Consider the following 23616-nt stretch of genomic DNA (forward strand, 5'->3'; position numbering starts at 1 on the left):
GAAAATTTCTTCCATCCAGTAATATGTATAAAACTTAAGGGTTGTTGTTAAAGTAGCTGATAAAGGAAGGAATGTATTAATATTGTAATATGACTTAAAATAAAGAATTCTAACTAAATAAGTAGCTAACAAAGGAGAGTATAGATTAATATTGTAATACGATTAAAAATGAGAGAGTTAAGTAAATAAGTAGAAATGGGTGAGTCATAAAATACGTTATGTGAGAGATTAAGTTATTAAGTAGAATTCATAGAAAAAGTTTGAAAGGGGATTAAGTCAGGCTAGCACAAATTCCAGATCGGCCCTATCGCTTAGGGCCGATCCCCGGATTGAAACATTGAGAACGGGCTTGCCGATCAAATGACGTTTGGCGAGAAAACGCCACCCTAATTGGTCGATGATTAAAAAACAAGTAGAAGGAGGAGAAAGGAAGTAAGAAAAGGTGCCGTTAGGGAAGCAGCTATAAAATGGTTGGTAACCCCCTGGGGAGGACACTTTTTTTTGGATAGCCGCTTTTGGCCTTGGAGTTTGGTTTTGGTTCCGGTGGAGTTCACGGGGTTTTCCTGCGTGGCGACAGGAGTGATATCTCCTCGTCACAACACGGAAACGAAAGTGAGCGGGATTTCGATTCCCGTTTTCCCGAGTAGGAAGCAAAGAAAATTTTGTCATAGAGTCCTAGAAAAGGAGGGATCTTCTTCAGTTCAACGCTAGTGATAACTACGCAAAGCAGAAAGCTGTAAAGAGATCGATGTCCTCGTTGCTGGTAGTAGAGCAAATATATGTGTGTTAAAGTATTCCAGAGTTACGAGAAGTTATACCAAAGGTTCGTTTGGAAAAGAATAAAGGCCCATACGAAAAGCTCAAGAAAGGTACTGTAAATCATAACCTATGTTAACTAGAAATTTGTCTGTGAAAAGTATTGTGATTCCAATACAGAACTGTTGAAGTTATACTAGGACTTCAGTATATGATAGAATGTGTTATGTGTAAATTGACTAGTGTTAAAGATTTGTGAATAGTTAAGAGTCCTAAGGTATTTTTGCATGTCTATTATATTTCACTAGATGTTTAAATGACATAATTGTGTGTTAGTGCAAATAACGGTATAACGGAACAGTGTGAATTAAGTAATTACATATCCTAAGAATTGAATGCCTAATGTAATGTATAAAATAATTGAAATGTCACAAGTATGTGTTAGCAGTGAATAATTTGTTAATCTACTTCAGTATGAGTAATCAGATAGTGTGAATTGATCTAATTTGTTCACATCAGATGAATTTATGAATTAATGTGTATGGCGGCATAATCACAAATAGCCATATTGCTTGTAATGATTTAATGTTAGTCTATAAGTATTTTAGTTTAGTATTTGAATTGTACCATGTTTAGAAACTTAATAAACCTTTTGTTCAATGATAAAAGAGTTGTCTGATGTTGCTATTCCAATGCACCGCTTAAAATCATCGTACCTAATCACGCGGGAAATTTGATGTTGAGGAAAGAGATTAAGAGTCACGACTGCAATAATATTTAAATACTAAGAGATATATTCGAGATTGACTTTCTCCCTATTTATGACAACATAAATGGTGCAGTTGATAACCACTTGAAAATATTGTACTTAGTCATGCGGAAAATTTAAGTTGAGAATCGAGTTAAGTGTCACGACTGCAATAGTTACACTTTCAGATATATTTGAGTTCTTTCTCCTTGTTTATGTATGTAATATCCTAAACTAAATATCCCAAAAGGCGCAGTATAAATACAAATATTAGGGGTACTACGGGGAGCAATAACTTAGATATTGGTATAAGTTTTGGTAAAATCTCGGGCATAGAAGTTAGAAGAATATAGATAAAAGGAATTGGTAAGATTAGAGTAGAAATCGTAAATTGGGACACAACAATATCATGATCTGGCATGGAGATATCACTATCAACAGTAACATAGTAAGACTTTTTTATTTCTCTTATCCTCTCTTAATGTGAATTTGTAAACATCTTTATGTTGGAACATAATATTAGTAATGACTAGTCCATGTCTTAAACAGAAATCTAGCAGATCTTCTTCTTGTCTTATCCCATCTATTTGGGGGTCAGCCTTTTTACATGATGGAATCTTACACACACACACACGATCCCAACTGACTTGTCACAGAGGGGGAGGTATTTTTGTTTGTAGAAATGTGTTAACAGGGCCGATTTGCCTGTTCTGAGAGACGAAAAACCTTAGTTTAGGAGAAAAAACCCTCCACCTTCGTATGAGATCGGCAAACTCACCTTTAGTCAAAAGAGACCAGATAAAGGTTCCTCACATCATGGACAGAAATCGAACCCAGGTCCTTCCAACCAAAGGGCTTCATCTATACCTACTGAGCTACGGAGGCTCTGAACAGAAATCTATCAGATACTTAACCATTATAGGAGGAAGAGAGGTGATATGATAGAGACATTTAAGTTAGTGAGAGTATTTTATCAGATTAATCCAGAGGGGGATTATAAAAAGAATAGAAAGTGAAAGGGGAAGAACCAGAGGTCATTCCTGGAAGTTATATAAAAGTGTGGTGAAGAGCGGTGTGAGGAGTAGATTTTTTACATGGAGAATTGTCAGTGAATAGAACTCATTACCAGAATGTGTTGTTAATGCAAAGAGTGTTAAGGATTTTAAGATTCTATATGATAAATATGTTGTCAGTTGAATGAGCCTCCCACAATGAGTCTGCCGACTCTATGGAGGGTGTAAAAATAATAATAATTATTATTGTTATTATTATTAGCTTTGCTATTTTCTTCTTTTTGTGAAGATGTGGGTCAAATTTTTCACCAAAACGTTTCTGTATGTCTAGTATTCATTTCCTTTGCTGTTAAAATGTTTGACAAGAACCAACTTTTCCTTTTTCTTTCAAGTGGCTTGTCTGATGATTCAAAGAATTCATAGTATAATGTTTTAAATAATGGCTTCACATATATAAGAGAAATCTAAATAAAATTTATTACTCCCATTTATTTTGCAATTTTCTAAGCCTTTTTTGACCTGTTCCAAAGTTAGTTGATCTCTGGCACGAGCAAGCAGGTTTTTTCTTCCTGCAAAGTTGGGTTTTTCATCCCGTAAACTCAAGAAAATCAACCATTGAACCCACACTTTTTCAGACGTTAAAAATATTGTGTTAGGGACCATGAAATAGTGTCACTTTTTAGCTGTCTCTTCACTGCGTATCAATTAGATTAGTGATAACCTTTGGCCAGCTATCTCTGATTGGCTACCAGTGGAGATTAAATTGTCCTATCACTCTCCAAAAGTTAGATAAGACTAAAACAGCCTCACCTACTCCCTATATGGCACTAAATCATTAGCTAAGTTATTTATTTATTTTTATATTTCGTTCCTATATATTTTGCTCTCAGAATAATAATAAAAAAAATGTATAAGGAAGTAAAAGTTGTGTTGCTGCACATCACACAACATCCAAATGGGTTCAGGTAAGATTTGGTGGTAAGGCAGGGTTGTCTAATGTCTGGGTTATTGTTTAATACAGTCATTGATTGCCAGCCTGTTGGCCAAGTGGTTAGCTTATCCGCTCTCCAGCCAAAGGGCTGTGGGTTCGAATCACACTGTGGGCATGGATGTTTATGATTGTCTGTGGAAATAGTAGTGGTGGTCAGTGGCACACCCAGGATTTAATCTTGGAGGGGGGGGGGGGCTGAGTTGAACGGATAAAAATATTTTTAATACAATGAATTTGCATTAAAAATATTTTTATCCATTCAACTTAAATTTGTTAAATTTCATTCATTCAATAATTCATTTGGTAATTATAAAAATTTAATTAAAAAATAAAATCCAGTTTTTTTTTTCTTTTTACAAAGCTCTTGAATTATTTCAGTCGTGATTACAGTAATCTCTCTCTCTGTGTATATGTATAGCAAAGCCAGTCCGTTCAATCGTGATTGTGTCATGGTAGATCTTAAATAGGTTTTTAAAAGGCGTAAGTTAGAAAATGACCTTTCACTAACGCATGTTACTGGAAGCGGTGTTGCAAATATTTTTAATAAGTTATAGATCTTAGGATATATCATTTTGTCACATTTTGAAACTGCATCAGCGGCATTTTTGCATGGAGCTATTGCAAACGGTTTTTCAAATTTCTTATACCACAACTTGAATTTGGTGTTCAAAATTGCTGGATTTGTATAAGGCAAATCACCAGCATAAAATTCACACAATTGACGAAAATCTTCCATTGCACTTGCTGTTGAAGCATCTTTTCCATTTGGTAGAAGAGGAAAAAAAAATATTTCAAAATGTTGCGGTTCTGAGTGAAACGTTCATGAAGTTGAGTCAATATTTGGTCAATAAATTGAATGAAATAGTTCTCCTGAAATACTCTTGTACAGAATCGGCTGGAACATTGGACCTTAATGTTTGTTTTGATGAAATCCTTGGCTTTTTAATGTCAATATTAAAATTATTGGCTTTTATACATGCTTCATCGTAAATATCTTTAAATGAAGAATCCGGTGTTTCATGAACTGTATTTAATTGAGCCACAACATCATCAACAAAATTTAGGGCAAGTAAATTTTTGCATTATTTTAGAGAATGGTAAGGCACTCTCAGATTTTTGCATTATTTTAGACAATGGTAAAGTGCACGCAAATAATGTTTGCAAGCTAAATAAAGATATTATAAATCTTAAAAGATATTAATATTATAATATTATAAACAACAAGGACGTCCTGTCTTTTAGGGGTATTGAAGAAATTGTGTACCTTTTCAATTATGCCAATGCAATTTCTTATTTGTCACAGATATAGCATTTCCAAGTGCCAAATTCAAACTATGTGATGCACAATGAACATATAAAGCTTGTTGATATTATTATCACATAACATCTGCAGGTAGTTTGGCAACCTATGATAATATAGACTCAATCAAAACCATATGTTGCACCTGCAAACACAGTATCTAACTAAAAACTATTTTTATTAATTAGATTGTGTGAGTTCACTCGGCAGCAATAAAATTCAACTGAAAGTGTTAAAATTTGTAAGCGTGTTAAAACTAAGATATATATATATATATATATATATATATATATATATATATATATATATATATATATATAGTGAATGCTGTTATGGCAGTCTCACATATTATTAGAATTCGGTTGAAGAGAGTTAGTATTTCAACTCAATTGTCAGCTTGCTTTTTCCGCGTTTTCCAAAAAATATATAAATACTGGAGTTAACTCACAACACGTTTTGTCTAAATATTACTTAGCACTTCTGAAGATATATTGAGCCTTGGTTGAAGGAGGAAAAACTTCAACAATAAAAATCAATAAACAACAAGCAATGTCACTTCAAATCTGACAAAACAGCAAGGGAAGGTGAAAGCAATAAAACCATATTGTTTTTCACTTCACCCCTCTTTTATTACTTGTCATTCTGCTGCTACAAATTATTAAAATAAAATGAAAGTATTCATTTTATTTTAATTGTCTGTATCCCTTGAAATGAATAAAATCGAGTATAATGCGGTTATAAAATTCTTTGTAAAAGAAGGTTTGATGCCAAAAGAAATTCATTCGAAGTTCATAAAAGTTTATGGTCACTCTTCTCCTTTATTTTCGACAATTAAGAAATAGGCTACCATGTTTAAACATGGCCGTACCAGCCTTGAAGATGATCCACGTGAAGGACGTCCAAAAAGTGTAACAACACCAGAAATCGATCATCTGGTGTTGTGCACGATATGGTATTGGATGATCGGCGAGTCAAATTGCTTGAAATTGTTGAGACTATAGGCATTTCAAAAGAACATGTAGGATATATTTTGCATGAAGAATTGCATATGAAAAAGCTTTGCGCAAGATGGGCACCGTGTTTGCTCACAGCAGATCAAAAACGCACTTGCATGAGAATCTCTGCACAGTGCTTGGAGCATTTTAACAAGAATAAAACTGATTTTATATATCAATTTATTAATTTATTACTGTGGATGAGACTTGGATTCACCATTGCGCACCAGAATTCAAACAGCAGTCAAAATAGTTGACATAAGCCAGTTGTTCAGCACCAAAGAAGACAAAGTCGGTTCCATCAGCAGGAAAGGTCATGGAATCGGTGTTTTGGGATGCTAAAGGCATTTTGTTTATTAATTATCTTGAAAAGGGTAAAGCAATAACTGGGGAATATTATTCCGATCTTTTAACTAGACTAGACAAAAAATTCATGAGAAAAGACCTGGTTTGCAGAAGAAAAAAATCATCTTTCATCAGGTGCATTGTCCACAAAGGTGTTTTGGCAATGGGAAAATTAAAGGATCTGCACTATGAATTGTTGGAACACCCACCATATTCCCCAGATTTGGCTCCATCTGACTTCTATCTCTTCCCAAAACTAAAACTCTTCTTCATTGGTCAACGTTTGTCTTCGAATTAAGAGGTGATTGCAACTGTAGAGGAGTATTTTGCAGATCTTACTGAGAACTGCTGCAGTGATGGGATAATGGCGCTGAAGCATCACTGGAATAAATGTATTAGTCTTAAGGGAGATTATGTTGAAAAATAAAAATAATTTTGAAATTATAAATTTGTTTTTTCATTGTTAGGCAGAGAACTTTTCAGACCACCCTCATATAACAAAACAGTATGACCGATGAAATTAAAAAATGCAGATGGAAATGGATTGGACACATGCTGAAAACGGACAGCAGAGAGATTCAAAGATAAAGGTCATAATATATCTTTGATAGATAGTAAGAAAGATGGTAATTTCCATGCTGGTTTTGAAGATGATATACAGATTATATCTGCAAATAGTCACTGGATCCTTTTAACATCAGATTGCAATCTGAGGAGAGGGATGATAATTAACCATGACCCTGACATGGCTCCCAGAAGGAAAAGGGATGGCCTAAATTAACTTGGCAGAAAATAGTAGAAAATGAAAGAAGAATGGCTGGCTGCAACAGCTGGAGAGATGCCAAACTGGTGGCTCAAGACAGAGGTATCTGGAAGAAACAGATCTCAGCCTTATGTGTCATGAGACACAAAGAGGATAAGTAAGTAGTAAATATATATTTTGCTCAATATGTCATCATTCAGGAAGAAGGCAGAAGAATTTGTAACAACATTTAAATTATGAATAAAAGAGCAAGCCATACAGCATGTATATAATGTAACACTCGGTTGCAGCTGTACAAGTAAGAGAAAACACTGTTAAGAGTCTTTAGAGAAGTGGGGGGGGGTATAGATGTATAATTAATTCATTAAAAAAATTATAAACAATTAACAGCAATCACTTTCCAAAACTTGGAGATAGCATATAGTCTATTTGATTAAGATTAGGATTGTGGTGTAGATGATGATCAAATTGGACCTACTGTAAGGTAGCATCTTGGTGTGATCCCAGTGAATTCTATGTTCAGTGTCAATGGCATGAGAAGCAAGGCCTTGAACCCTGAAATTCCAAAAATCTTATATAACCTTGATGTTCCTGGATTTTAATAGTAGCAGAATGGCCAGTCTGTCCAAAGATAACAAGAGTGGATAAACACCAGTCAAAGATTGAGATCACAGGTATACAGATTATATCTGCAAAGAATCCTTGATATTTGTTCAGATGTTCCTTTAAGGTAGATTATGTGGATCCTTTTAACATCAGATTGCAATCTGGGAGAGGGATGATAATTATCAATTATTTTTGTATCAAGGTCTTGCTGAATCCATTACGTAATAGAGAAAGTTTTATTTTATTTAATTCTTCTGATAGAATAGACTTAGAAGAATAAATTCTGTATGCTCTATGTACAAGGCTTTTGATAATACTTTTGTGAAGGATAATGATGTGAAGATGCATGGATATATCTGATATCCATGTAAATAAAAGCATTGTAACTGTTCTTCAAATCTGACTTGCACACGAGTTCATATTCCAGGATATCTTATACACATACCAGCCACTGAAAATTTTATTTATTTCACAGAAATCAGTGGTTTCCGTATAGGCATGTGACTGCTGATACTGACCATTTTCAATTTTGTGCGCATAGTTCGATGAGATGTGGGTCAGGAACAGCCTTCATTAAATGCTTCGGTCATTTGCTGCACACAGGAAGTTCTCTTTGTCCATACAAGCCTTCTCAGATGTGATCTCGTTTCTGGTAGACTGTCTTAGGACCACAGTCATGCCTCTTAGACAAGCAATGTGGGTTATGTTCCCAATAATTAAACACCAGGGATATCTCATTTTTGACCAGTCAGCTCTGCTCTTTTCAGATCATGCTCCAGCTAGACAGGTATATTGAACTCAAAAAGAGTTTTTCCCCATTGTGATCAACATTATTGATGATTATTGACCAGTGCCATTCTTAAATAGTTGCCTACAGCATGTGACGAAAGTAATTTTCATATAAACTGCATAAGTGAAGTCTAGGTATATCTGTATAAAGGTTTCTAATTCAGTAGCCGGTATGTGTGTATAACTTAACCTCTTAAATAATCTTAATAACCCATTAAAAGATTGAGCCTTCACACTCTTTGTAACTAAAATAGAAATCTTTAATTTACAGATAACACATATATACAACATCAAGTCAATGCAACTTATCTGCAAGCACCAACATACTCTTTAGATACTACAACTTCAAACTGCTTGAAAAATGCTTTTGCTACACAACTTCTTTACAGTCATATATACCAATAGATAATATCCCATATGGACGAAACTCTAATTTCAGTCTTTTGCTTCTTACAGCAACTTTTATTCCTTCTTAAATTCACATAGGAGAAAGACTAAAACAAAACTACTCTCTATATGATAGCAACATAAGACAAGCTAATTCTTCTTTCATCTTAAATCACACAGCACTGAAGAAAATATATTCTGTCTTGAACCAGTGCATTTCTGTAACTTCACTTTCTATATGAAAGTAGCAGCAAAAGCTATGTATGGTTATACATAGCTTTTAATTTTTCAGGAAATAACAACATATACTAGAATATTAATTGAAAAACTTTAATCAACATCTTCCTATATTTTGGCAGTGTTACATTGCCATAAGAGCCTCCATAGCTTAATCAGTATAGAGGAAGCCCTTTGGTCAGAAAGACCTGGGTTCGATTCCCCATCAGTGATGTGAGGAACCTTTATCTGGTCTCTTTCAATTAAAGGTGAGTTAGCCGGTCTCATATGGAGGTAGGGGGTTTTTTCCACCTGGGAACTCTGGTTTTTCGTCCCCAGAACAGGTAAACCTGCCCTGTGAACACACGCCACTACAGAAATAGGACACCTCTAGGAATAAGGAGTAACCAACCTATTCCATAGGATTTCAGTTCCAAATACCTACATGGTCAAATGTGTAGGTCTAAGCATGAGCGTAAATTAGGATATGATAGGAAACATCGGTGTCATCAGGGATCACTAAAAACAATGATTATGTGCATGCAGGCACTAACATGGGGCAAATGAGGCTGAATAAAGGCAACAGACGTCTGGCCTAGAGTCCTACACCATACCCCTATGGGCTAAATTTGGTTTTCTTGGCTGTTAGGCTGACAGTTTTTAAATGTAAGCTTACCTAAATTTGGGGCAGTCTCATGCACCCAAATTTGTTTAGGTGTAGAGTTTTTTTAGAGCTGAGGAAGATTTGATGAATAGTCTTTCATACTTGTATTTGCTGCTGTGTATTAGAGTGGCCTTCTAGCATATCCTGTGGTGGGTTCCAAGGCATGGTCAGCAAGTCCTGAGTGGCTGTATTGGTGGAACTAGACGTAGTCCTTGTGTTTGGATATCCTGATATTAGCTGTCCTGCCTGTTTGGCCGTAATAGGACTGTTTGCAAATGCAAGGGACCTGGTATACTCCTGGTAGGTCTAGGGTGGGGGGGGGGGTTCATCAACCTTTTTGGAGTGAAGAGCCATTTTTAAAATTATATCTGTTAAAAAAAAGTTAGGGAGCTGCACATTTTTTATTTTTACAGTAACACATTACCAGACTTGTAAAACACAGGGGTGACGTGTCACATGAAATTATATGATCTTTTAAAATAATAAATAATAAAACAAAGATTTCCTTCTCCTTACAAAAGCATATGCATTAAATCCAATAACATACCTATTTCTTTAATTTTTTTAATTTAAAATATCTTCTTAGTGCGACTTTTGCTGTTGAACTTCTTTGGATAGTTTCTCAATATGTGACTAATACGCGGTAATTTTCATTTTCAAACATGACGAAAGACTCACGTTGTTTAGTTGGTTTCTCAACTTACTTTTAATAAAATTCATATTAGAAAATATTTGCTCACACAAATATGTCGATCCGAAAATCGATAGAAGTCCAAATGCGTATATTTTTAACTGAATGTAAGTGTCCGGTAAACAATTCCACGTGTCAAATACAATCTAATCTTGCTTTTTAAGATCTTCTATTTTCAGACCATTGCAAGTGTAGATTTTTGTCTTTCCAACTCCTCTAGGTCAGCTTTAAGATTTCTAAATTTTGAATTCCACAAATCCTAGGTTTTCAGGTCCTCTAACTCAAGTCGAAATGCATCCTCATCAATTCCAGCAAAAGGTGAAAAATTTAATTCAACAGGATTAATTAATGAAATTCAAATTTCAACCTTGTTCTTTCTAAACTCCTCAAATCTCCCATTGAATTTAGATCACATATTTACCACAATTTCTTTAAAAAAGGTTAAATTTATGGAATTATCAGCTTATTCTTGTTGATATTTCTTCAACGTAGGAAAATGTAATAATGTGCCTTTCTCTAAGTCTGTTGCAAACAAATATAATTTTTGTTCAAACGAAATCACTTCTTCTAAAAGCAAAACTGCTGTATTTCCCTTTCCCTGTAGTTTCTTATTTAGTGCATTTAAATGGGAAGTCATATCCACCATAAAGTAGAATTTTTGTACCCATTGAGTATCTTCTAACTGTGCATATTCAAGGTCCTTTTGTCTTAGAAACAACTTAACCTCTCCAAGGCAGGTGGAAAATTTCATCACCACCACACCTCTGGAAAGCCATCTTATTCTGTTATGCAAAAGAAGATCGGAATATTCGCAATTGATTTCTTTAAGAAGTTCACAAAATTTCCGATGATGTAGCAGTATTGCCATTATTTTGTTAACAATTTCTACAACCAAATCCATCACTACTGTTATCTCTTTTGGAAAAGTTTGTGCACAAAAGTATCTCTTGATGGATTATGCAGTGAAAGGAAAACACATCATGCAAAATTTGTTTTTTAAATAAAGAAATAAAACCCTTTTTTCTACTTTTCATGCTCGGCAACCCATCGGTCGCAATAGATATTATTTTGTTAATATTAATACCCTTACTTTTCAAGCAAGTGGTAACAGCAGATTCAATGTCTTCTCCACGAGTTTTTCCTGTAAGTGGCAGTATATCGAGTAATTCTTCCTGAGGTCCTTGTATGTATCTACAAATAAGTACAATCTGTGCAATGTCATCCACATCACATGATTCGTCACAGGCAATGGAGAATCCTGCTGTTGAATTTAGATCTGTAACCTGCTGATTTGTTATATCTTCTGCCATTCGTATAGTTCTGTCCCTTACAATCTTAGCAAATAATGGCATGTCCTTTATTTTTGTAATTATTTCTGCTTTGTTTTTAAAATTGCAGAAAAGATATTCAGACATTTTAATAAAACATTCTTTCACTTATTCGCCGTCAGTAAAAGTATCCATACCCAAGGCAAGATTCGAACCTGCAGCTTGTTGGTTGGAGAGCTATTTAGCCTAACTAACTATTCAGCCAACTAAGATGGCTATAAGTTAATAAGAGATGCCAATTAATCAATGGCAGTCATCATGGTACGAAACCTTGACAAACTGCATGAGATTAATCCTAAAATTAAGTATTGGCAGTCTAGTCAGTGTAGAAACAAAAGAGAGCAAGTTGTTCTTGCTAGGCTCCACATAGGTCACAGTTTGTCTGTTGAGGACTCATGACCTGCTTCTTTGTAAATAGTGCAACTCTCATCTTACTAGTTGCTGTATTCTGATGTCGTGCCAGCACTCGAATTGAGAAAGAAATCAAATTTTACTAATCTGGCTGAACCCATATACACTCAGGCAGACCATCTCAGACATGAACAAATTTCATGCAGTTTTTAACTTTGTACAAAGAATTAATTTATACAAATGCTTTCAATTGTAAATGCTGTTTATGTTGTATATACAACATTGCTTTTTTTTATGTAACATGTTATTTACTAACTTATCTATTTATTAATTTTTTATTATTATATATTGCTGTAACCTTTTGAATAGTATAGTATGACCTTTGCTCTCCTTGCACCAATAAATGACAACCTAACCAATTTAGAGTGCATTACAATAGGTAGATGTTATAGGTAATCCAGAAGCTTTGTTTTAGAGACCAAACACAGACCTTATTCATGATATTTCAGGTTTCCAGCTTGCAGGGTAGTGATCTCGCATCATGCAGTGTAATTCATCTACCACCTAAAGATTCACAAAAATCATACCTTCAGTCTGATTCAAATCCATAGTCTGCTGTTTGGAAATCAAAGATGCTGTCCACTGGGACAACATCTTTGGAATATATAATGACTTTTGGAGATGTTATGGCCTGCACTGACTTGCATGATTATTACTTTACTTAACTCATTTCTAAGACAGTTTTTAGATGAGAAAACTTTAAATCCTACAATTCTTTCTTTGTTAAAAGTCATTTATCCACAACCATTTTGTTAATGTTCACTATACCACAAATCTCCTTAACCTGCAAAACAAATGTGTGCTCCATAGAGTGTTTCCTTCCCTATCTCTGAATACTATGCTAAATATGGAAGTACGTTAATGAATAAATATATATACAGTAGAACTCGGTTATAACGATCACGGTTACAGCGAATTCACGTTTATAACGAATAATTTTGAAGGTATATTTGAATTACATTTGATTTAATGCATGTATTTCATGTTTAATATGAATTCGTTTCACGGGAATAATGAACGAATACACGCTACTCGTTCCTTTACTGACATTTCGTACGTACACATTTTCTGGTTGTGGAAAAATGTTGGGAGTCAAAACGGAAAATTTTATCAGTTTCCAAAAAAGTAGTAATTATATGGGAGGTGGAAAGTTGCCAATCAAATCTGACAGTAGCAAAGAAGTATGGTTTGTCCCCATCTACAATATCAACGATTTGGAAGAATTGCATGTTGACTCTGAAAGCTTTTGAAAACAATTTATTGAAGTGTAAAAAACTTAAAAAGCGTAAAATAAGTGACGTTGACGAGGCACTTCTTTCGTAGTTTAAAGTGCAAAGAACCGCTGACTTACCTATTAGTGGACCAATTTCGAAAGTTCAAGCCAAAAAATTTGCTGTTCAACTTGGTTATAGCGATTTTAAGTGCAACAATGGATGGATTGATCGCTTTAAGAACAAAAACAATATTGTCTATGCAAAAGTAAGTAGTGAGGCGTTGTCCATTGACAAAAACGTTTTTTCTGACTGGATCAAGAATGTATGGCCGGACATTAAACTAAGGTATGAATACAACAACATTTATAATGCAGACGAAGCAGGGTTTTTTTTATAATTTAACGCCCGATAAAACTTTTCAATTTAAAAACGAAAAGTGCATTGGCGGAAAACTTTTCAAAAATAGACTCACAGTTTTAGTTTGTGCGAACATGACCGGTAGCGATAAAAGAAAGCTTCTTGTAATTGGAAAATCGGCAAAGCCTAGATGCTTTAAAAACATAAAGAAACTTCCATTGATTATACAGCGAATAAGAAGGCCTGGATGACATCTTCAATTTTCGAAAATGAAATTCGCAAGTGGGATAAAAATCTTCGCAGTGAAAACCGGAAAATTTTGTTATTGATAGACAACTGTCCTGCCCATCCTGTAGTGGTTAATTTAACAAACATAAAACTTGTTTTTTTGCCACCGAATGTGACATCTGTCTTGCAACCACTTGATCAAGGAGTAATTAGATGTTTTAAATCCCATTTTCGTCGTCTGTTAGTCTTGGAACTGATAGAACGCAGAGAAAAATCTGTGGAAAATACTTATGCTTACAACTCGAAGATCGGTGTACTTCATGCACTATGTTTAATGAGTGATGCTTGGAATTTGGTGTCATCGTCTACGATACAAAACTGTTTTAAGAAAGCCGGTCTTGCGGAATACGAGTGCGAATCTAAAGAAGATGAAGAGGATAACTTACCGTTATCAGCATGGTTAAAAGTGCAAAACTTGAACTATTTTGAAACGTGCACAGAGATTGATAATTTTATAGACATTGATAATGGCATCGCAACTTCGGGTATACTGACAGACGCTGACATCTTAAAACAAATCTCTCATACACCAGAAAAAGATAATAGTAGTAGTGACACCGAGGAAGAAAATAGCAATGATGAGAAAATCGTTACCTGGTGTGAAGCAGAAAGTGCTTTACATATTTTAACAAGATTTATGGAATCGTGATCTGTAAGTTCAGACGACACATTCAAGCATCTTAGTAGTATAAGGAACAATTTCAAACGTATGAAATATGCATCTTGTGCAAAGCAAAGCATGCTTGATGATTTTTTATGTAAAAATGTGAAGTTTAAAAAATAAATTTTTGTTCTTTATATGTATGTATGCACATATGTATTTATGTTACCCAATATATCTATGCTGAGAAAAATCTGAAAACATTTTTAATTTGCTCAAATTATGACCTTCTTGGATATAACGAATACCGGTTATTATGAACAAATGTATGCGGTCCCGTGGAATTCGTTATAACCAAGTTCTACTGTGTGTGTGTATGTATATGTGTGTGTGTGTGTGTGTGTGTGTGTGTGTATATATATATATATATATATATATATATATACACACACAGTAGAACTTGGTTATAACGAATTCCATGGGACCGCATATATATATATATATATATATATATATGGAATAAGAGGGAAATTAGTTAAATACTAAACTAGCCATATACAAGACTGTGTTTCAAACCAATTTTAACTTATGGACCTGAGAGCTGAGTTAGAAATAAAACACGCGATCAAAGGCTGGAGACCACAGATATAGAGTGAAAAGATGACATCAATGGAAAAACCATATTAACAATGATGTTAAATACACTGTTAGTGCTCAGGAATGTGTGAGTAGAGCTAATCCCAGTTGGCATGGTCATTGGAGAGGAAAGCAGAACAGATGTTTGATGCTAGAATGGCAAGAAAAAGCAAGGCAGACCAAGATTTAGGTGGCAGTTAAAAGTGCCTTAGAAAACCAGAATATAAGATCTGACAATACTGGAATCCTGCTAAATAATAGAATAACTTGCAAAAAATTGTTTATAGAAAGTTACTAATAATATAAACTTTGTTATGTAGTGCTGCAATAATAATGATACTAAGTTTGTGTACCCCTTGAGGATAGATATCAGAAAAATGCATTTTATACATTTTGGTACGATATCATTCCACATAAATCCTTTCATGTCACTATTCTTTACCAAATCTTCCTCCTCTTAAACTATCAGATGGTACACTGATAACTAAACAAGCAAGAACATGTAATTTATCATTTTTGTTCATTATGACTTTAAATGTGATGGGATATCATTCCATGTACATCTCTCCCACCTTTTCATGTTTATTTATACCATATCTCTCTCTCTCACCTTAGACCCCAAGAGTGATGAGAATAGTCTGAAAACAAGCCACAAAGAAATTGTAATTTAAGGAAAACATCATTTATTATGAAGCCATTAAAAGTGTTTTAATGATGTTTGAAGAATATAAAAGATACATAGAGGAAGAGTTACAATCCAAATCATCTTCTTTATGTATGGCATTTATTACTTTTTATTCTGAAAAACATAAGCTGTTTTTGGTTTTTACGTAATTTGTATTTTATTGCATATGTGAGGAAAGTAATAATATCAAACATTTGCTAATTCAGATGGCCAGCATTTAGATCATGAAAGCAAGTTGCTTCTACAGACATGCTATCGAATAAAGCAACTGGTAATTACATATCAGGAGATCTGCAGTTTAAATACTGAGACAAAATTGCCAGAATCGTCAGGACAGCTACCATTTAGTGTACAGGTAAGATTATTCAACAGCTATTAGTTATTTCATTTACATTTCTTCTTTATACTTCTTTTCAATTAAAAAAAAAAGATAAATAAAAATAAATATACTGCACATTGATAAAGATGGGATGTTGCTAAAAAAGCAGTTTCTGCACTAGAGAGGATATAATTGCCATAATACAGTCTTGCTTCATAATAAAATCTATCCTGAAGCAAGACTGTATTACACTAGAAGAGAGGAGATACAATCCTAATCAAAACAAAACCTATAAACACTGTGTGTGGTTTCTTTTTGATGGGCGAAAGATGATGTTGATGGTAGTAGTGTTGTAGTAGAATTAAGTAGTGGAGAGGATGAGGTGTATTTAGCGAAGTAAAGTGCCCCCTTGGACTCCCTGGAGGTGTCAGGTAATAATAATAATAATAATAATTAGGTATTATTCCAAATTTAGGAATAATTTTTAATTAATGCTAAATGCCAGTTAGACCTGCTGGGAGTGGGGGGGGGGATACATAACCTTCATTGCTTGGTTCCCTAGATCAGGGATCCTACTCTATCCCCCCCCCCCCCAATTCATTGAGAGTACAGCAGTAAAGCAGTTCCACAAGGCTGGTCACCAGACAGTGTATGGAACCAAACCACATATATTCCATATAAATTTATTCAGTTGACTTACTATCATACCAGCTTTGTTGATTTTGTTGTCTATTTCCATATTTAACCCTTTAACTGCTGATTTTATATTCTACTGACATTGTCCCATGTGTTGAATTAATTTTGCAAAAAATTTTTAAATAAAACCAATTAAAATTCTTACTGAAGTAAGAAGTCAGGACAGCATCATACATTCTTGATATACAGTTGTTCACTCACAAAAATGGCAATAATAGTGTTTTATAAAATAAGAATCACCAGGATCTTCTTCATCTGAAGTTCACAATTCACTTCTGAAGTACACAATTCACTTAACTCTGACAATTCTTCTCCCGATTCATTTGTTGTTAACAATTCATCAATTTGATCATCAGTAAGATATTGACTGGTAGACACCATATTGTGACATCACGGAAATCTCTGCAGTCATGTGGTTTATGCATCGTGCTGCATATTATTATTATTATTCGTGACATCTCCAAGGAGTCCAGAGACTCATCTCGGGAGGAGACCTACTATACAACTCTCAGTCTCCACCCGAACCTCTACTACCAATCATTCACATTAACACCATCTACTGCCCTCCACCACAACTAGTATTTTTTGTCTGTAAATTGCGTGTGTTCTGAAGGGCCGATTTGTCTGTATGCAGGATGAAAAATCGAGTTAACTCGATCGTAGCAAGGTTGCAATTTTTTTCCGTGTTCGAGTTAACTCAACCATAGCAGTTAAGGGTTAATTTACCATCTTCACTAAAAATTGTGGCTAAGTAGCTTAAATGTTTTACTTGTTCTGTAGGTTTCCCATTTATGATGCAGTAGATATTTTCAATGTTTCTGCCTATTTTCATACCAAATTTATTACAACAGTTATTCAGTTTAGTCAGGGAATCTTGCAGACTTTTGCTGGATTTATTTAAAAGTATAACATCATCTGGATAAAGTAGAGTTGAGATTAACATCTCCAGTTTTTGATCAGGTTTGATACCACTTTCCTTCATAATGTGATCTATATAGATAATGAATAACAGAAGGGATAATGTAACATCCTTGTCTGACACTAGATTTAACACAAACTTCTTACTTCTTACTTCTTCGTACTTCTTTAATTCTAACTGCTGACTTACAACTCAAATAAAGTTGAAGTATTGCTTGATATAATACCCCGTTGACACCATATTACTGTAGCATTTTGAATAGCTTTTCTCTTGGCACCTTGTCATATGCCTTTTGCAGGTTTATAAATTTAAATACAGATCTTTGTTATATTCCCACGATTTCTCAACTATTTGTCTTGAAATGGAAATCTAATCCTGACAGCCCTTTTTGGTTTGAATTCGGCTTGTTCTTCACCAAGCTTCTCTTCCACAATCCTTCTCAATTGTTTCTCAAGTATACTTGCATAAATCTTACTAGGAACACTCATTTATGCACCTCGATACACCTTGTCATATGCCTTTTGCAGGTCTATAAAACTTAAATGCAGATCATTATTATATTCTCATGATTTCTCAACTATTTGTCTTAAAGTAAAAATCTAATCTAGATACTCTATCATCTGTTTCTTTATGTAGAAAATTGCACTTACATGCCTTCTTCCAGAAAGATATCAGAAGAATCTTGAACACTGGATACCAGAAAGATTTCTGGTCTAGATGGAATCAATTTTACTCAAAAGATATGTTCCTGAATTAATGCTTGTTCTTTATCATCTCAGCACACTATATTTTACTCAGCTGGCATCTACCCTATGCATGGAAGCAAGTCTTACCATATATAACCACTTCCAAAAAAAAAAAAAGGGGGGGGGGGAGGTAACAAGTGTTAGCTATCCAACTGTTGCCCTTTTTTCTTGAAAAAAGTAACCTCTGACAAACTAGATAGGTCAATGAAGCCTAAACAATAAGTAAATTTTTAAAGTGGAACTTTCGTGGGTTTCCTCAGAGTATTAGTGATATCAATCACCGTCTGCAGAAATACAAACCTTTTTGTGACAAAACACCTTCCATTTTCTTCTATGGATCTCCTTCTCTTACTATACAACTGAATATTTACAGAGGAAGAGTTTCCTGACTCTTGGCATAAGTCGATTGTCATTGCTATCCCAAGCCAGGCAAGGATCCAGCCTAGGCTGACAATTATCATCCCATTGCTCTGACTAGCTGTCTTTTTAAGTTCTTGGAAAAAATGGTAAATGCAAGGAAGTTTTCTTAGAAAGCAACAGACTTCTTTCCAGCACACAATGTGGATTTCATAGACATCAATCGACCTTGTACCATTTGGTCCATTTAGAAACATGTATAACAGGTGCTTTCCTGAAACAAGAACATGTGATTTTAGTTTTTTTTTTTTTTTTAATGGAAAAAGCCTATGACACAGCCTGCAGATATGGCATATTAAAAGACCTGTTTAATCTTGAACTGTGAGGGAGTACCTTTCTGTTTTAATAAGAACTTTCTATCCAGCTGTGTGTTCCAAGTTTGAGTGGGAAGCACATTATCTCGGCCATATCATCAAAAGAGGGGGGGGGGGGGGTTGGGTTAATCAAGGCTCTGTACTAATTGTGACCCTCTTCACTATTAAAGTCAACGCAGTTACTGAACAGCTTCCTCCCACAGTAGACAATTGCTTTTCGTCAACGATTTCATGATATACTCTCACTCCTGAAATATGAGGGTCATTGAAAGACAACTTCAATAAGCAATCAATCATGTCTCATCATGGGCTCTTTGTAATGGGTTCAGGTTATCTGCAAAAAAAAGTCTGTGTACATTTCTGCTGGGAACACATTCTTCATCCTGATTTAAGAATGGGAAACTATTATCCACATAGTTCCAGAGGCCAGATTTTTGGGACTCATCTTTGATAGAAAGCTATATTTTTTTACACACATTCGTCATCTTCGGGATAAGTGCAAAAAAAAAAAAAAAAAAAAGCATTGAACATCCTCTGCATGCTATCCAAATCGGGTGCTTATCAATGTTCCTTGCTCCACATTTATCGTGCACTTGTACATTCAAAGCTCAATTATGGGTCTCATATTTACAGTTTTCTGCAAGGGAGAGCATGCTCAGGTGGTTGGACCCAATCCATGAGGGTATCCAATTAGCTATCAGTGCTTTTCGCACATCACCCATTCAAAGCCTTTATATTGAATCAAATGAATCCTCTCTATCACTTAGACCTATGCCTTAAATATAAAGTCCCTTCCAAATCATTCTACATGGACTAGTCTCTTTTCTCTACTTTAGAAGATCCTGTATCACACATGTCAGACTGCCCTCTTCATTAAAGAGGCTATAGAAGCTTTCGGCATGAGTGTTGACAACATTACTTGCACCAAACAAAACAGCATTCCTCTATGTCAGGGCTTGCATACCATTCTGCAATCTCTCCCTTTGTCAACTATAATCATATCCATCTACCTTCAATTGTTCAGTGTATACAGAGCAGTCGATTCTGATTTTGAGCCCATGTATACCAATGGTTCAAGATCAGAGAACTCTGTTGGCTGTGCTACTGTGTTTCCTAGCATTACAATCTCCAACCAGATTCCACTTGATTGCAGTAATTATACAGCAGAATTGCATGCCATTAAGCTCGCACCTGTGCATATAAAAGAAAACCACTATCAAAATTGTAAAATTTATACATTCATCGAGCTCTTTACAGGCTATCTCTTCTTCTGTGTGTAATCCACATGCAGTGCTTTGTGGAGTGTTACACCTGTTGTGCAAAATGAAGACCACTAATTTTCATGTTTGGTTGTATTGGATTCCTAGCCACATGGGAATTAAGGGAAATTAGACTGCAGATGCAGCTGGTAGACCAGCTCGTACATTTCTCGACATACTGTTTGATGGTCTCTAATACTGACTACACATAGATTATAAAATCAAAGTTAATTGTCCAGTAGCAATACTCCTGTCAGGAAGCACTGATGAACAAATTGCATGAGATTAAGCCTGAAATTAAGCACTGTAGTCTATTCCACATAGGAACAGAAGAGAGGAAGTGGTTCTTGCTAGGCTCCGTAGGTTACACTCATCTGATACATTCTTACTGAGGGCTGATTATCCACATGTGTGGAAAATGCAATACCCATCTTATCATTAGTCATATTCTGGTGGAGTGCAAGCACTTCACATGAGATAGAAGTGACATTTTTACTTATCAGGCTGAGCCCTATACATTCAGGCAGATATTATCAGACTTGGACAGTTTGCATGATGTTTTTTGATTTTAACAAAACATGAATTTATTCAAAGACATTTGTTTATGGATTTGTTTATATGTAGATACCACATTGTAGATTCTCAATTTTGTACATATATCTTATTTACTCATTTATATTCTTATAACTTTATACATATATTTTATATTATTTACTAATTATTATTATTTGACACCTCCAGGGAGGTGTCAAATAATAATATCGAGGGAGGGAACTTACTCTACAACTCTCCGTCTCCACCACTCAACAGCATCCACCCATCATCCAGCAACTGCATTATCTACACCAACACCATCTACTGTCCACCACCACCACTACTATTTTCACAGACAATCCATGCCCACAGCAGGATTCGAACCTACAGCCTTTTGGCAGGAGAGTGGATACACTAACCACTCAGCCAACTAGGCCAGCAAAAACCTGCTTGCCCATGTCAGAGATCGACTAACTCAAGAACGAGTTGAAAAAAGGCTTAGAAAAAGTTCCTGTAGTCGGCGACTATTCGAATGCAATGCGATCAAGTGCAGTAGAGTGCAAACATTACTCTCCTTGTGATAACAATTTATTTATTTACCTACCTATCAACACTCTGTGTACTGCTGTGACCTGTGTCCTAGCACAGTGTTTTATAACACAATTGTCCTTGTGCTATAAAACCCCAAAACAATCAAGTCAGTCAAACATCACTACCTCTAGAAATGTACCATGGAAAAGTTTGGAAAAATCTGTGCTATTGCATTTGACATTTCCAAGGCATTTAAATAGGGCTAGCATGGAGTGCTACTCAGCAAATTGCCAGTTTTCTCTCTGGTCATTTACTCTTCAGATTTTCCTGTTGATGCAGATTTCCCGAGGTCTGTTATTTTACCTGTCCTGTTCCTTATATATATATACACAGTCTAGTCTCACTGATATCAAACTCTATTCACAGTTTTGCTGTTGATAACACTCTCTGCCCTTCCTGTTCCTGAGATCTCTTGCAGTGCCCAAATATCTCAAGCTTCAAAATATCTGTGATACATGCCCTAAACACTGATCTCTGCCATGTGCTGCAATGGGACAATAACTTAGTCATCTTCAATGCTTCAAAAATAGTTTTACCTAGTATAACACAAACAAGACTATTTCCTCTCCACTTGCTTTTGATAATGTTTTTCTTAAGTCGAGACCAAATCTCTCTTCTTAGACTCCCAGTTTACACCTAGTCTTTTCTAGCATAATGACATCACTTCTATAACATCTTTTAGAACACTGCATCCTCTTTCACTCAAGATGTTACTTCATTTCTGTGCAGTTAATTACCTTGTAGAAATCTACAAGGTAAGCAGCTGCACAGAAATCTACCCAACTTTTTAATGCTGCTCTCACATTGATGCAATTCGGTGAAGAGCAGTTCAGTTGATTGATGATCCCTCTCTCACAGACTATCTTCAGCCACTATCTCATAGAAGGTAAGTTTCCTCATTGTATCTCTTCTACAGATATTTCCAGAGACACTGTTTAGCAGAATTAACATTCATTGTGCCCTGTATTTCTACTGAACAGCTGCCAACATCCTTTTACAGTTTGACATTGCACTCACTGAACCTGTTATTCCCTTGTCATTTTTTCTTCTACCTCAGTTCTGTGGAAGAGTCTTCTTCGTGATGTATTCTCCAAGAACTACAACCTCCAGTTCTTTAAGGAGGTCAAAAGGATTAAAAAAAAAATGTTCTTCTTTAAGAACAAAATAGGTTATTTTGCTCGTGATCCTTTATTTGCTTATAGGCCTTGCAGCCAATTTTTGTGTGTGTGTGGGAGTGATATAAAAAAATCTTGTGATCTCTATGAATTTGACTATAATCTAGAAAAGTAAACAAAAGAGGAGTCAAATTTATAAATCTCTGCAATCAAGAATTCCCATTTCTCAGTGGCCTGTCATTTCCAAGCAACTTGCCTTGTTTGAAACCTAAATAATTCTCTAATGGGACAGTTAATCCTATTTGTGTGATGTGTTATGACTGTCAGTTGGGTGTGTGCATTTGGCCATTTTGTCTGTTTTGCGAAGTGAAAAAAAAAACCTTAGTTTCCATGAGAAAAAACACCCTGTATCTCCATATCAGACTAATTAATTTTCAGTTAAAAAGCTGTAATAAAGATTCTTTGCATTGTAGATGGAATTCAAGCAAAGGTCTTTCTGATCTAGAGGACATTATCAAAACTGACAGCTACAGGGGCTTCTTAAATCAGGAATTGGCACTTTAAAATAATAACAGTACAGAAGATATTATTATCTTATATTATTATCCTTATAAAGAAATAATGGCTTATGAAATAACTCAATAAAGCAGAAAGGATAACAAAGATACCATTGGAAAACTCTTCATGTAAATGGACCTGTGGAAAGAAAACAGGAAATTTAAAACACCATTTTAATAGGCGCTGCAAATATTATGCCAATTTTGGACAGCATAAATATATCAAAAATAAAATAATTAAAAAAATTGATAAAAAAATTGGAGCAGATATGAAACACTTAAGAACACTATACAAAAATATAAGTTATCTTTGCTATCTACATGTATAAGTCTACAGCAGTTATAATGAGGAAACATGAGCTTAC

The 23616-nt window shown here is 35.0% G+C and overlaps 1 protein-coding gene across 2 annotated transcripts in view; it reads left to right on the forward strand.

Moving 5' to 3' along the window:
• Rab3-GAP (Rab3 GTPase activating protein) overlaps positions 1–23616 on the forward strand; it is a 732105-nt gene that overhangs the window by 407386 nt on the left and 301103 nt on the right. For both annotated transcript variants that reach the window (XM_090399255.1, XM_090399256.1), the window contains one exon: positions 15991–16139. In XM_090399255.1, the coding sequence (XP_090255381.1) occupies positions 15991–16139 (149 nt within the window). The remainder of the gene's footprint in view (positions 1–15990; positions 16140–23616) is intronic.

Source organism: Typopeltis vanoorti, chromosome 10 (assembly GCF_054136105.1).
Source record: "Typopeltis vanoorti isolate ZY-2024b chromosome 10, IOZ_Tvanoo_1.0, whole genome shotgun sequence".
Classification (NCBI taxonomy): domain Eukaryota; kingdom Metazoa; phylum Arthropoda; class Arachnida; order Uropygi; family Thelyphonidae; genus Typopeltis; species Typopeltis vanoorti.